At 49.1% G+C, this 14,038-nt stretch overlaps 1 protein-coding gene across 1 annotated transcript in view; it reads right to left on the bottom strand.

Annotated features, from left to right (window-relative positions):
* ARHGEF3 (Rho guanine nucleotide exchange factor 3) overlaps positions 1–14,038 on the bottom strand; it is a 232,921-nt gene that overhangs the window by 150,075 nt on the left and 68,808 nt on the right. The window contains 1 exon segment of the mRNA XM_074284416.1: positions 9,244–9,310. Within this exon segment, the coding sequence (XP_074140517.1) occupies positions 9,244–9,310 (67 nt within the window).

The following is a 14,038-nucleotide window of genomic DNA, read 5'->3' as shown; positions in this document are numbered from 1 at the left end:
TATATATTTTACCATGTTTACCATATATGTTGTCATCGAGGGGAAGGAGTGTGGGACAAGGGAGGGAAAAAGGGAACACAAGGTTTTGCAAGGCTAATGTTGAAGAATGGCCCCTGCATTTGTTTTGAAAAATAAAAAGCTTTAATTTAAAAAAAAAACCAAAAACAAAATGATATTTGTCCAGTCTGCCCTGGCTGCTCTGCTGTAAAGATGGTTTCTGAAAACTGCAAAGAGACTGATTACTGGACTGTTACTGGGACTTATTTTTCCACAGACTCGAGTCCCGCCCTCTCTCTCATTGTACAGATGAAACCCAAGCCTTGACTCCTGGGGAAGCAGCATTTGAACCCAGCTCTCGTCATTTGCCCCAGTGTCAGAGCGGGATTACACTAGAACTAGAGCTGAAAGGGCCCCTCGGAGACCATCTACCCCAGCTCCCTCTGAGGCCCAGGGGCAGGAGGTGAGCTATGCAAGGTCACAGAGGCGGAGACTCGAACCCTGCTCCACGGACTCTTAAGTCAGCGTTCACTGGAACGAACTGGCCGAGGCAGAAATGGATCCCCCGGCCCGTGAGAGTTCCAGGCTGTGGCTTCCAGAGGCAGGGCCGTTCGGGGGAAATAGATGGAATTCTCCATCCGTCCCTCGGTGCTGGGAGGCCGTGAATCCCAGGGGGATTTCTGCCAATAAGGGTGTCCCCTAAATCTCCCGATGACAGGAGAAGATGCTGCTGGAGGAGGGCCGGCCTCAGCCCTGGGAAGGGCCATCTCCAGAGGGGAACGGACCATTTCCTCTGACCAAAGTTCCGACCTCAGGCCCCCCCAGCAGCCCCCATTCAGCTTATGAATGTCTGAGGGCAGAACCTGCAGTGGGATTTAGGAGGGGAAAGGGGAGTTGGAATTAACAGGCACAGTAGCATAAATCTACCAGTAAAAAATGTATTTCCTATGTTCCCGGTTGGAAGCATCAGACCCTGACCTTGCAGGGGCAAAGAGAAGGTAATCTATTCAAAATGGAGCCCGCTTTTGCTGATAACTGTCTGGAGGAGATGCTACAAAGTGACTCGCGGGCTTAATTGGCAGCTGCCCCTGGGAGGGGTTGGGGGTGGGGAGGGCGGAGGGAGCCCAGTGGCTTTGACCTTGACTGAGGATGCCGAAGCCGCCAGGAGCAGACCTGTCCATGACGTGGAGGTGGGCCTCCACTGGGCCGACATTCTTTAGCACTCTCAGCCTCCCCCTTCCCCCTAAATGGGGGACAATTATTTATAGCATCAGCTCCCGGGGTCTCGGGAACAGCGCTGACTCAGCCCCCATCGGGACTCCCTTAAAAGCCAGCACTAATTGGTCCTGGGAGGGCCAGATCCTCAGGCCCACGTGCATTTTCAGGAAAAGGCCTTCAAAACCGCCCCAGAGGTTGGCCGGCCCGGGGATCCCTGCAGGGGCCTGGGGTCCGGCCAAAGTGAACACAGTGACTCTAAACGGTGATGACCGAGGGGACGCATTCAAGCCAATAGAGCCGATAGAGAAGGAATATCTGGAGCGTCCGCAGACAGAGGCAGGGGAGATTTCAAACTCGGCGTCCCCCGCTTCCTCAAAGACCCGGATCCAAGGCTTCACTTAAATTGTCCAATCTGACCTTAACAGACGCCAGACAAAGGGGCACTGCCATAGACGCCCACGGCTGCCTCGCTCTGTTAAAGTTCAGCACACGACTGGCAGAGCCAGACTCGCCCATTTAAACTGGAAGAAGATGGGGAAAAGAATCGGAGGAGAAGGAGTCGGTCTGACCCAATAACTGGGCCGAGGGGGTCATCGTAAGGCATCCTCCGGCCCTGGCCCACAGCCAACTCCCACGTACAACAGTGGCAGGAAGGCTGACCCCGCGCCACAGGGCATTGATGCAAGGGAGCCCACGAAGCCATTAAAGTGGGCAAGAATAGAGGAACTCGAGAAGACCTCATGGAAATAATCACAATGAAAAAGCAGAGCCACAAGACCAGAACCCACAAGAAGGGGGACGGGCCCACTGAAAGGTCCGAGTTTGAGGCGCAGCCCAACCCTTGCTCACGGCCCTGGTCCCCACCAGCAAGCCTGCCCAAGGAGCAGCGTGAGGCAGGTCCAGGGCAGACAGTCATCCCTGTGACTCCCAGCACGGGTGAAGACAAAGAAAGGGACCAAGGGGCTTCCAGGACGGAGGCTCCGGGGAGGACTGGAAGGAAGAACAATGTGGCGGCCGCCACTGAAGGGAGCAGCCGGCCCGTTTCCTGGGCAGAGGGGCGGCGAGAAAAAGAGAGAAGAGAATGTCTGTGAGCAGACGGGAAGTGTCACCCACACGGCCCCGACAGGCCTCGGTCGCACCCTAGCTTACAGGGAAAGGATAAAAGGGCAGCCTGCAGCCTCCTTTCCTCGCTTAACTTGCGTTTCCTTGTCTTTTATTTTTGCCGAGGGGTAAGATGGAAGAGGTCGCGCATTGAGGTCCATCGCTTGCCTTCTCGCAGGGAAAGGGAGGGAGAAAACTTGGAATTCAAAATAAGCAAAGAAACAATAAGAGGTGAGTTGTTGCTCCAAAATTGGAAAGGACCTTTGAGATCCTTTTACAGAGGAGTAAACTGAGGCCAGGAAATTGGAACTGGAGGCAGGCAGAGCTCCACGGCCATTTTGCTTTTCCTACACCAGGCTTGCTGTGTATCTCCGGATCATGAGGCCAGAGAACTAGAGCCAGAAGAGACCCTTCAGGTCTTCCGGTCCAGGCCCCTCATTTTACAGATGGGTAAACTGAGGACGGGTAAGGCTTCATGACTGGCTCAAAGCAAGGCACTGAAGTGAGAGAGATCAAGTTCAAGATTGCCATTTTATGGTGCAAGAAGAGCAGACCTTATTCCATATTCCAAGAAAAAACTAAGACCCCTAACTAAAACACTCTATGCTTGTGACTACTAACAGTGTGCTAAAAGTGCAGCCCAGTGAAAACCCCCACCCCTGGCACTTTCTTTCTCTCTCTCCTTTTTTTTCCCTTTTTATTATTTTTTTTTCTTTTAGCTTTTTATTTGCAAGATAGATACATGGGTAATTTTTCAGCATTGACCCTTGCAAAGCCTTCTGTTCCAACTTTTCCCCTCCTTCCCGCCACCCCCTCCCCTGGATGGTAGGTAGTCCCATACATGTTAAATATGTTAAAGAATATATTAAATATAATATATGTTATACATATATAGAAATATAATTTGTTAAATTATTCTTTAACATATTATACATACATGTTAATATACATGTTATTCAGTTATCTTGCTCCTGGCACGTTCTCAGAAAAGTTTTCCAGTTTAAAGATCCATCCTTAAGTCTCGGTCACTTTTCTCTGAAAAGAAAATGCTTTTTCACAAAGCTAACCAGGGCCAGTCCGTGGTAAACAAACATGGTGCCTGATTTACAGGAAGCACTTTGTGAAGGCGTTGATCGACTCACTGATTGTGAGGATGAGACCCTCCCCCAGGGAGGACCTGCACATGTCCGTGCAGAAGGAGGGAGTCTGCATGAGTGCCTGAGTGCCCAGCAAAGTTATTTTCCGAATTCTGTGTTCCCAGGACTCGATAACAGGGAACTCAAGGAAATGATCACCTAGAACTGGGGGGAAGGACAGATTTTTGAGCAAGAAAGGAATCCTGCCCTATAGATGACCATCCCAAGGAAGAGTTCCCGCGGCTCTGACGAAAACCCATTTGGTGGGCCGAGTCCCAGGAACCGTCCTGTTGACTGGCCCTAAGTGTCCTGGCTCAATTTCCCCATCTGGCTTGAATTGTTTCTAGGCTCCCAGGCCGATTTCTTTTCAGAAAAGGACTTTCCCCCTTCTTGTAGCTCAGAGATGAGATTTATGGCCCTTTCTTGCAGAAAAGGAAGCCAAAAAATCCTTCAGGGTCACCCATACCGAACATACCGATTCGCACCTCCTACGGAAAGAGATTTTCATCTCTTTTTTAAGATTCCATCTTAGGTAACCGTGGGACCAAAGCCAGATTTCTCTCTCACGGGTGCACTTTATTCCTGCTCAGGATGTTGGCGGTTGGATTCGTCACACTGGCCATTCCTAGGGCCCGGGGGGCATGTCATTGATGGCAGGACAGCCAATGGGCCCAATATAGCCAATACAGGCTGTTGGCTGACCCCCGACCCCACATTCACAGGCTTTGGTCTCCATCTTCCCCTTTGAAACCAGAAAGGAACGCTCTCCCCGGCAGCAAACCAACCATGAGGGAAACTATGTGTGGAATGCACACAGTTTGGGGTTTCCAGGTTTGATTGGGAAAAATTCAGGGGAATAGGGAGGGTCGAGAACAGTCAGTTCTAGGTACCGGTCGGCACGTGGGGTAGAAGGAGAAAGCCCAGCCACATCTCCTGGGGGAAAGAGATCCCAAAGAGGGACGTGCAGGGACATCCCCTGCCACACAGACAGCAAGTCTCAGTCCCTGGTAGCCCAATGCCTCTCAGAAGCAATAAATGAGCATTTACGAAAATGCCTCCAAAGTGTCTGAAATGACCCCCCTCTTGAGGTCGCATCAATCATCCTTCCGAGCTTCTAAAAAACAACCGGTCTCCTTTTCCCAAATGAACACATCAAGTCCATTCAATAAGAAACAGCAACAATCATACTATGACCTTTGAAGTCTGGACCCGGGATTTGATGAGCACAAGGAATCCCAGTTGGGATTGACACCAGTTCTAAAGGTCACAGCCCTGCAGGGAGATTCAGTGACTTGCCATGAGTTACACAGCCAGGATGTGTCAGGGGTGAGACTCGAACCCAGGACAATCCTGCTTCTGAGGGAGGAGTCTCTGCCACATCCATCCGCTAAAATGTAAAGCACTTTATGGTCATTAGGACCAACCTTGTGAAGTGAGTATGACGCGCACTATTATTATCCCCATTTCACAGATGCAAAAATAGAGGGGTCCAGAGGAGCGAAACATGACCAGCGAGCACTTTAGAGACGGGCTACACTTCAGAGTGTTTTCCCTACGGGTCCTGCTAGCTTTGACCCAGTCTGAAGAGTCCACAGACCTGGGATCAAGTGACGTTCTACGAACAAATCACTCGTGGACTCTGCTTTAGATTATCAAGACTAGATAAAATGGCCCCTTGGGTCCCTTCCAGCCCCAGCTCTGGGATCCCAGAGCCCCCTAGGGCAGAGACAGCTTCTTGTTCTAGGCTTTAGGGCAGGTGCCTGGTATACACAAAATACTGGGGTATAAAATAAAAATAAATTTGCATATAAAATAAAATACATGTGGATATCTAACAAACCCAAAGAACTTAAAAAATGCTGACTCCTGGCATACACAAAGTATTCAGTAAATGCTGACTCCTGGTATACACAAAGTATTCAATAAATGCTGACTCCTAGACTATCCAAAGTCTATTGTAAATGCTGACACCTGACAAAACCAAAGTTCTTACTAAATGGTGATGCCCAGAATACCCAAAGTACTTAATAAATGCTGACTTCTGGCATACACAAAGTACTCAATAAATGCTGACTTCTAGCCTATCCAAAGTAATGCTGAAACCTGGAACACCCAAAGTTCTTACTAAATGATGATTTCCAGAAAACCTGAAGTATTCAATAAATGCTGACTCCTGACATATACAGAGTATTTAATAAATGCTGACTGGTTAATGGCCTGATTGATTGATTTTGCCTCCATGGAGAGAGGCGCGAGGGCCCACAAGACGGTGTAAAGTCAAAGTGGACGTTTCTCTCTCCCCCACAAAAGGGGCTTCTTCTCTTCTTGTCTCCAAACATGGGCGGGAGGCAGCCCGGGGCGGCCACGGGGGTGGCCTGGGATAAAGGGGAAGAGATATTCGGGCTTCAGAAAAACAAGGTTTCAAAATGGAAGAAGAGTTCCCAGACTCGCTCGCTGCCCTGTCTGACCGGGGCGAGGATGACTGGGGAAGGGGTCCGACGTTCAGGACCACAAAGAAAGCCCCCGAGCTGGCCGGCTTCCAGCCCCGCTGCGTTATGGGAGGTGAGCGGTTCTGAATTTAATTTGCCCGGATCTGCTTTTATTCCAATGAGCCTGAAGAAAGCAATTACTGGACGCTCTAGACTTCTTACCGGTCTATTTCTGCTGCTCGGTTTGTTTCTCGGTGGAAGAAAATCGATAGGTAATAACCTCAAATATAATTAGGCCTGCCGGGGGACGGCCGGCTCGGCTTACTCCCAGGACGCCGCCGAGGCGCTGACCGGGGATGGAAATTTTTCACGTGTAATTGGGTCAGACCCCAAAACATGGGCTTTTCCCCTGAGTTTTACCTTCCTCTGGTCTCACTTTAAGGAAGGGAAGAAGGAGGCCCAAGGGCTCTTAAGCAGGGGTCGGAGGAGGTTTTAAAAAGCCCTTGGATGAGTGGAGGTGGCCATTCCTGGTTTCCTTTGTGGCCCTGGGCAGTTTGTCGTCTGCAGGGAGAGAGCTCCTCCTGAGAAGGGTCTCAGCTTTCCACCCTTCCACGTGCTGTCCAAGGGGATGGACGATGCACTGGCCAAAAGCACCTTCTACCCCAAGGATTAGAGCCTTCCAGGGGAGTGGCCTCAGGGCTACTGAGAGCGGCTGAGGCAGAGAGCCCAGAGCTGGGCCCCCAAACCCCGTCTTCCAGCCCTCCCTGCGGCAGCTAAGCCAGCCCAAATCAGTTCTGCTCTTGTCTGCAGACGGACCATGGGCTCAGAAAAGGCTCAGGGAGGGGGAGGATGGCTCAAGGAGGGGGAGGGCATCATGGGGGCCGACTGGCCAATGAGGGGGGCGTCCCCAGGGGAGGGGGGCAACCACCCCTTCTTCTCAGGCACCTGGGCACAGGGCGTTGCCGTGGGCACCTCCCGAGAGCAGACACAGCCCCTGCTTCTGCCCTCAATGCTCGACACCCCCTGGACACGGAGCCAGCCCGGGCACCGGGAGGACCAGAGACGAGGATGCTCCTCCAGCATCCGCCTTCCAGGCCCCCGAGGCACATGCCCAGGAACACTCAGCAATGATTCCCAAGAACAGGAGCCTCCAAAGTAAACGGCTTTTTGCTCGGGGAGAGGCAGGAGCGAGGGAGCAGGCTGAGGGTGGGAGTGGCGCACTGTGCATGGGCCTGTACACGTGAGCCTTAGTGGGGCCACTTTTGTATACACACACGCACACCACGTGAGCGCCAACCCTTGTGAGTCTCCCACCCTGCCCACGGGGAGGAGAAATCCACACGGCTGCCAGAGGCTGCACCCGCACCCAAGGAGCACCTGGCACACGCTGGGAGGGCTGGGCATCGAAGGACCCAGGCTCCGCTGCTTGTAACCCATTTGACCCTGGGCAGTGGCTGAACTCCTCCGGACCTCAGTCTGCTCATCTGTGAAATGGGGAACCGCCTGCCCAAGCTGTGGGCAGTGAGAGAAGGGACAGTACCCATCCCAAGAACCAGAGGCGCTGTACGGGTGGGGGGAAGAAGAAGAGGGCACTCTTGGCCAGGCTGGCGAGTGGCCCAGGCACCAAAAGAACGAAGAGCATTTGGCTGAAGCCTCTTCCTGATGCTGGAGCGGCCGGCCGCGTCCTTCTCCAGCTCATTTTACAGAAGAGGAAACTGAGGCAGAGGGCAGGGACTTGCCCAGGGTCACATAGTGAGGAAATGTCGGGGATAAAGCCTAACTCCAGGATGGCACTCTGCCCACCACGGCACCGGCCGACTGAATTACTGAAGGAAAATCAATAAGAATGACCATGAGCTCACAGCCCTGGTTTTCATCCCCTCCAACCCCTTCATTTGACAGATAAGGCAACTGAGGCTCAGGGAAGTAAAAGGGGCTCTCCTGAGTCCCACCAGAATGAGCAGCAGAGCCGAGATTCGAACTCAGGGTCCAAGTTGGGGCTCCCCCTGCCCCCATTGGTGAAGCCGTCGGTCCCTCTGGAGAAGAACAAGATAATGGGCCAAAAAGCTTTGAGGATATTCTGAAGGCAAAACACTTGGATTCAAGGTTAATCACCTGAGTCTTCTGGTGTCTCTGGGGCCCCTCCATCATGGCCAAGTTCCTTCCGAGGGAGAAGAGGGCCCCCCTTGTCTGAAATGTCCCGTGTCCGAAGGCCGTGTCTCCCCCTGTCCCGACCGGCACGGACACATGGAAGGGCTCTGTCAGGCAGCTTCCAGCAGCTGTGCCATTGCCACGTGAGGAGGGAGGCTGGCTCCAGGAGGGAAGCCCCCTCCCTGCCCTGGGGGAGGCCAGCGCTCAGGGACACAACTCCAGGACAGGCTGGAGCACCGAGAGAGCGTTTTAGAGCCAGAAAGGACCTAGAGCCTACTGACTCAAAAGTATCCAATAAATGCTGACTTCTGGCATACACAAAGTATTCAATAAATGAGTCGGCCTCGCTGTGCCAGAGCGGGTACCAAAGAACGAGACAAAGGGACCAGACGAGGCAAAGCAGGAGCAGCCGGGCAAGCGCCAGGCCTGAGTTCGAATCTCGGCTCTGCTACTCGCTCCCTGGGGGACTTTGGGAGAGCCCCTTTCACGTCCCTGAGCCTCAGTTGCCTTATCTGTCAAATGACGGGAGGGAGATAGGTGAAAGTCATCCTCTTAGTCCAAGCAGTAGAGAGAATAATTTGGAACAGAGGATCCAGGTTCAAATCTCACCAATGGTGCTTATAACCCATGTAAATGGGAGCTACTCACACGAGCCTTTCCAGCCTCAGTTTACCTTTCTGAAACATGGGAACTTTTTCATATTTTAATAACTATTTTAGTACACTTGTTTTCCCTTTATAATCCTGTGCTCTGAGTAGGGGTCCGCAGGCCCCACCAGCCAGCCGAAGGGTCTAGGACACTAAAGAAATTAAGTCCAACGAATCTAACTCTCCCATTTCACAGATGCGGAAAAGAAGGCCCAGAAAAGTCACATGTCAGTCACAGAGCTAGGATGTGTCAAAGCAGGACTTGAATCCAATCCCTCTGACTCAGATCAAGTCCTTTTCACATTTTCACTGCCCTTGGTTGCCTCATCGGGCCTGGAGTACACGGAAATTTTAGCAGCCCGAAAGCGGAGAATTCCTACCTGTGGGGCTTGTTCTCCCCATTGCTGTTCCCCCACCCCAGCATCACAGTTAGACTGGAACAAACTCAGGGACCTCTGACCCCCGGGGCCAGCGCTCTACCCACTGCACCACCCAGCTGCCTGGAGCTCTACCCACTGCACCACCCAGCTGCCCAGCTCCCCACGTGGCGCAGAAATCACTTACCCCTCTGAAATTCCAGCTTTTGGGGGAGGGAAACATGGAAAAGTTGTTCTGCCTTTGTCGCTTAGGCCTGGAAGAGGAGGAGAGAGAAGAGGGTCAGTGCTTGTCCTGATGCTCTGACAAGTCCCCAGGCCCAGCTGGAGCTCCTCCAAAGGAGGGGACCCGGGGCCAGCATAAGTGTTCTGCAGCTCAGCTCAAGAAACCTAATCCTGCCCAGCTCCCTGCTCTCCACCTCTGGCTGGCCAGCTGCTTCTCTTCCTCCGTCTTTCTCTTTCTCTCTTTCCCTTTCTCTTTCTCTCTTTCTTTCTTTCTTTCTCTCTTTCTTTCTTTTCTTTCTTTCTTTCTTTCTTTCTTTCTTTCTTTCTTTCTTTCTTTCTTTCTTTCTTTCTTTCTTTCTTTCTTTCTTTCTTTTTCTTTCTTTCTTTCTTTCTTTCTTTCTCTTTCTGTCTTTGTGTCTTTCTCTTTCTGTCTTTGTGTCTTTCTCTTTCTTTCTTTCTTTCTTTCTTTCTTTCTTTCTTTCTTTCTTTCTTTCTTTCTTTCTTTCTTTCTTTCTTTCTTTCTTTCTTTCTTTCTTTCTTTCTGTTTCTCCCTTTGTGTGTTTCTGTCTCTCTTTCTATCTCTTTCTCTGTCTCTATTTCTGTCTTTCTCTCTCCAGCTCTTTCTCTGTACCTCTTTCTCTATTTCTTTTTTGTCTCCCTCCATCTCTCTTTCTCTTTCTCTCTTTCTCCCTCTCTCTCTGAAAGATGAGTTTTCTCTCCCTTGCAAGAAGAAAAGCCAGTACCTTGACAGGAGCCCAGGTTAAGATAACAAGCCGGCTGGAGCCAGAGGGTGTGATGGGCTCCCGGTCTCTCTCCTCTGTCTCCTTCTCTCTCCGCGTCTCTGTCTCTCACACACACACGCTCTATTCCCCAGTGCACCCAACCACCTGATGTTTACTCCTTGCAGCTCAGCCCCAACCTCTCCTCTGGCAGCCTGGCCACCTTTGTGCCCGCCGGGACCACAGGGAAGCCGGGGAGAGTGGCCCTATTTAGCCGTGGATACACACACATACAACACACACATGATAATACAATATGCACGTGTGTGATATCATGTGTAATGCATATATAATGTGTGTTTTATGCTGAGCCATGCAGTACATGTAAAGAATATTATATATACAATAAATATATAAGATATAAGGAAAACCATATTTTCAAAGAGTTTATAATAACAGATTTACACAAGGCTTCAATAATAATGAACATAATTAAGAGCTACCATCCCTAGAGTGTTGTAAGATTTGCAAAGCACTTTATGAGTGTTGTCTCATTTGAGCCCTACAACAAGTCTGGGAAATAGGTGCTACTATGGTTATTACTCCCATTTAACAGATGAGGAAACTGAGGCAGACCCTGTGATTTGCCCTGAGTCACACGGCTGGGAAGTGTAAAAGGAAAGCACCATATATTCCCAACGCCACTTGCAGGTTGACAGGGTATTTTTCTTACCTTATCTCATCTGCTCATGGGATCATGTGTCTGAAGCCGGAGCTTGGAGACCATCATTTATTAAGCCGAGTCCCAGGGAATTACCCTGATTTATGCAGAGCCACATGGGGAGTAAGTGGCAGAACCCAGATTTGACTAGAGACCCCCTGACTGCCAATTCAGCATCCTTTGCCTCTCTACAAGTTTCCTCACAGAGCCACGAGGACATAATCACTCTAGGCATCATTATTCCCCTTTCACAGATGAAGAAACTGAGGGTCCAAGAGATTAAGTGAGTGTTCGAGGCTGGATCTGAAGGCAACACTTAATTCTTTAGTGTTCTGATCACTGCCCCATACTGCCTCCTTAGAATGAACAAAAGCAATGGTCTTGGGTAAGGTGACAAGAGGTATGGTTCGTGGGGAGAATGAGACTAAGTCTTTCATTTATTTCCTGTAACTGAGTAAAGGGCAGGATTCTCGTGTGCGTTTTCTCTGTTGACTATGTCTCATCACATACACATCCACTTTCCGAATCCCAAATCTGTCCAATGACATCTCAAGGCAAGTAAGGAACTTACAGATGATGTACTAAACTTAACATTACAGAGGAACAGATGAGAGAAGTTCCATTGGGGGGGGGGGGAACAAATTAATATATTTAGGATAAGAAGAGTTGAGTGAAGGAGAAAAATCTCGGAATCAAATTTGGGTAAAAATTTGGTATCTAAAACATAGAGACACGCAACAGAAATGTGTAAGACCGAAAGCCGTTCCCTAACAGAGAAATGGTCAAAGGAGATGAATATATGAATAATCCTCAAAACAAGAATTGCAAGCCGATAACAACTACATGAAAGAATGCTCCAGATCACTAATAATAAGATAAATGGACATCAAAATAACCCTGAGGTTTTCCCCCACGCTCAACAAATTGTCCAAGATTGGTCAAAGATGGAAAATAGTCAATGTTAGAGGATTGTGAAAAGAAAGGTGCACTGATGCATTGTTGGTGAAGCTGAACCTTTCTGGAAAGCCACTAAAATGTCTATAGATGTTGACCTGCACATCCTCCTGCTAAACACATATCCCAAAGATGACTATGTTAAGAAAGTCTTCGTATAAACTAATATTTACAGCAGAATTTTGTGTGTCTACAAAAACCTAGAAACAAAGCCCCATGATTGGAAAATAGCTAAACAAACCAGAGAAATAAATGGAATGAGCACGGAATATTCTGAATGTGGAACATTTACTGCACGGTCACCCTTGGTCAAGATGTTTGTCAGTTTAATTACACTGCTTTCTGTGGAACATTTCCCTATTTGAGTACTTCAGGAAGGTACACAGGAACTTTGTATCCTAAAAAGCTGCCTATAAATTATAAACGAAAACCCCAAGAAATCCCCACTGAAATTGGCTCAGGCCAGTGTCTGAGGGCAGACGGAGCTCCCCTGACCTGACCACGGCCTAAGGTTTCTTCCTTGCTTAGCAGGTCAACAAATTTATCAGGGCCCTGAACCCAAAGCGATGTGTTAGGGCCATTCTGCGGGCAAAGAATTAATCACGTCAGCCTGTTATCAGCCATAACTCTTAGCAACTTCAAATTATTCCATGCCACGAGACCAGAGGCTGGGAAAAGAGAGACGGAGAAATCTCATTACTGTTTTCAACATTCTCTCCCTATCTCCAGCCTTCCAATCCAATTGTCCACAGTGGCCCATGTTGGGTTAGTACCCATGGTATGGATTCTTCATGGGCTCCCATTGATCTTTTTCTCTCCCCTTGAGTACAATATTCTTTCTGAGTTGCTAATGGAGGCCCCAGCTGGTAAAAGTCATGCTGAGAGTCCTTAACTAATTAATGGTTTATAACCACTCCTCAGTACAGGTAGCTATGACTGACATCTGACAAGAGCTGTCAAGAAGACGTGTCGGTTCTAAAATGATTTTCTTCTTTGTCCTAAGTTCAGGATGAGAGACAGTACGGCGTGATAGATGGAAAACCTGGCTGGCTGTGAGACCCTCATTGAGCCATTTAACTACTCAATTCCCTAAGACGATAAGGAGCTGTTATTTTGTTTTGTTTTTAATTTTTACTTCCTCCCTCCCCCAATTAATAAGCATTTAATTTGTCCTTCCTCCCATGAGCCAATTGAAGAAAACAGCAAAAGCCGGTGTCCCTGCAGGGCCACACAAGACTCATTCTGCATCCTGAGTCTGGCACCTCTCTGATGGGGGGTTAGGGGGTGGGGGAAGCCACTCACTTCCTCATTGGGTCTCTGAAATAATGATTGGTCCCTGCATTGATCAATGGAGTTCTGAAGAAAATGGTGAAAGCAAAAAAAGGTACTCTTCTAAATAGAGTCTTCTCATCTGGAAATTCCCTTTAACAAATCACAGGGTTGTTATTTAGCTGGGTCTGACTCTTCATGCTCCTCTATACCATACATTTCCTTGGCAAAGATGCTGGAGTGGGCTGCCATTTACTTCTCCGGTGGGTTGAGGCAAACAGGGTAAAATGACTTGTATAAAGTCCCACATCTACTACGTGTCTGAGGTTGGATTTGAACTCACTCCAAGCTTGTCCACTGAGCCACCTCGCTGCCTGAAAGCTTAAAGGCTGAGGGAGAAATCATTATGCCTAAAGACAAGAACGAGAACAAGACTCATCTTTTACAGTGGTCACGCCATACTTGAAGCATAGACTTTCCCTTCAGTCTTTTCCAAACAAGTTGTGATTTTCCGTTTCCTGTAATCAGCCTTCCAGTTCTGCAAATGAGTCAACTTGACCTTCCCACAGAGAGCTTTTTAGGTGCAGACTTGTAGCTTCCAGCTCTGACCCAGAAATGGGCATTTGCTGTTGTTGGATTTGAGTCAGAGATTTCTGAAGAGCCTACTGTGTGCCTGCCCTGCTGTGAGCTAGGTTATAAGGCCACAGAGACGAGAATGACCCCGATCTTGATTTTAATGGACAAAGTTGAGACAAGGAGAGGAGAAAAGTCCTCAAACTCACGTGATCCAAGAGTGTTGAAAGGGACCTTCCAAGGCGTCTCAATCTGTTCTCTCGCTTGGGAGATGACACAAAAGCCAGTCCAGTTCCGGCCCTCTCCCCTTTCTGAGGCCATTTCTAATCATCTATTCCTCCACTTTTACCATTCTCAGTGCCACGGCTTGGGAGCAAGAAACCCTTTCTATTCAAGTCTCACTTCCGTCAGAGGAAGGAGGAGGGGAAGCTCCAGGAGCTTTGGTGAATCCATTATCAATCTATCGTTTTTTTTTTTTTTTTTTTAATTTTATTTTTAATTTTTAAGATATAGGATTTTTAAAA

The sequence above is a fragment of the Sminthopsis crassicaudata genome, chromosome 1, assembly GCF_048593235.1.
Source record: "Sminthopsis crassicaudata isolate SCR6 chromosome 1, ASM4859323v1, whole genome shotgun sequence".
NCBI lineage: Eukaryota > Metazoa > Chordata > Mammalia > Dasyuromorphia > Dasyuridae > Sminthopsis > Sminthopsis crassicaudata.
This window is presented reverse-complemented; position numbering and strand designations above follow the sequence as displayed.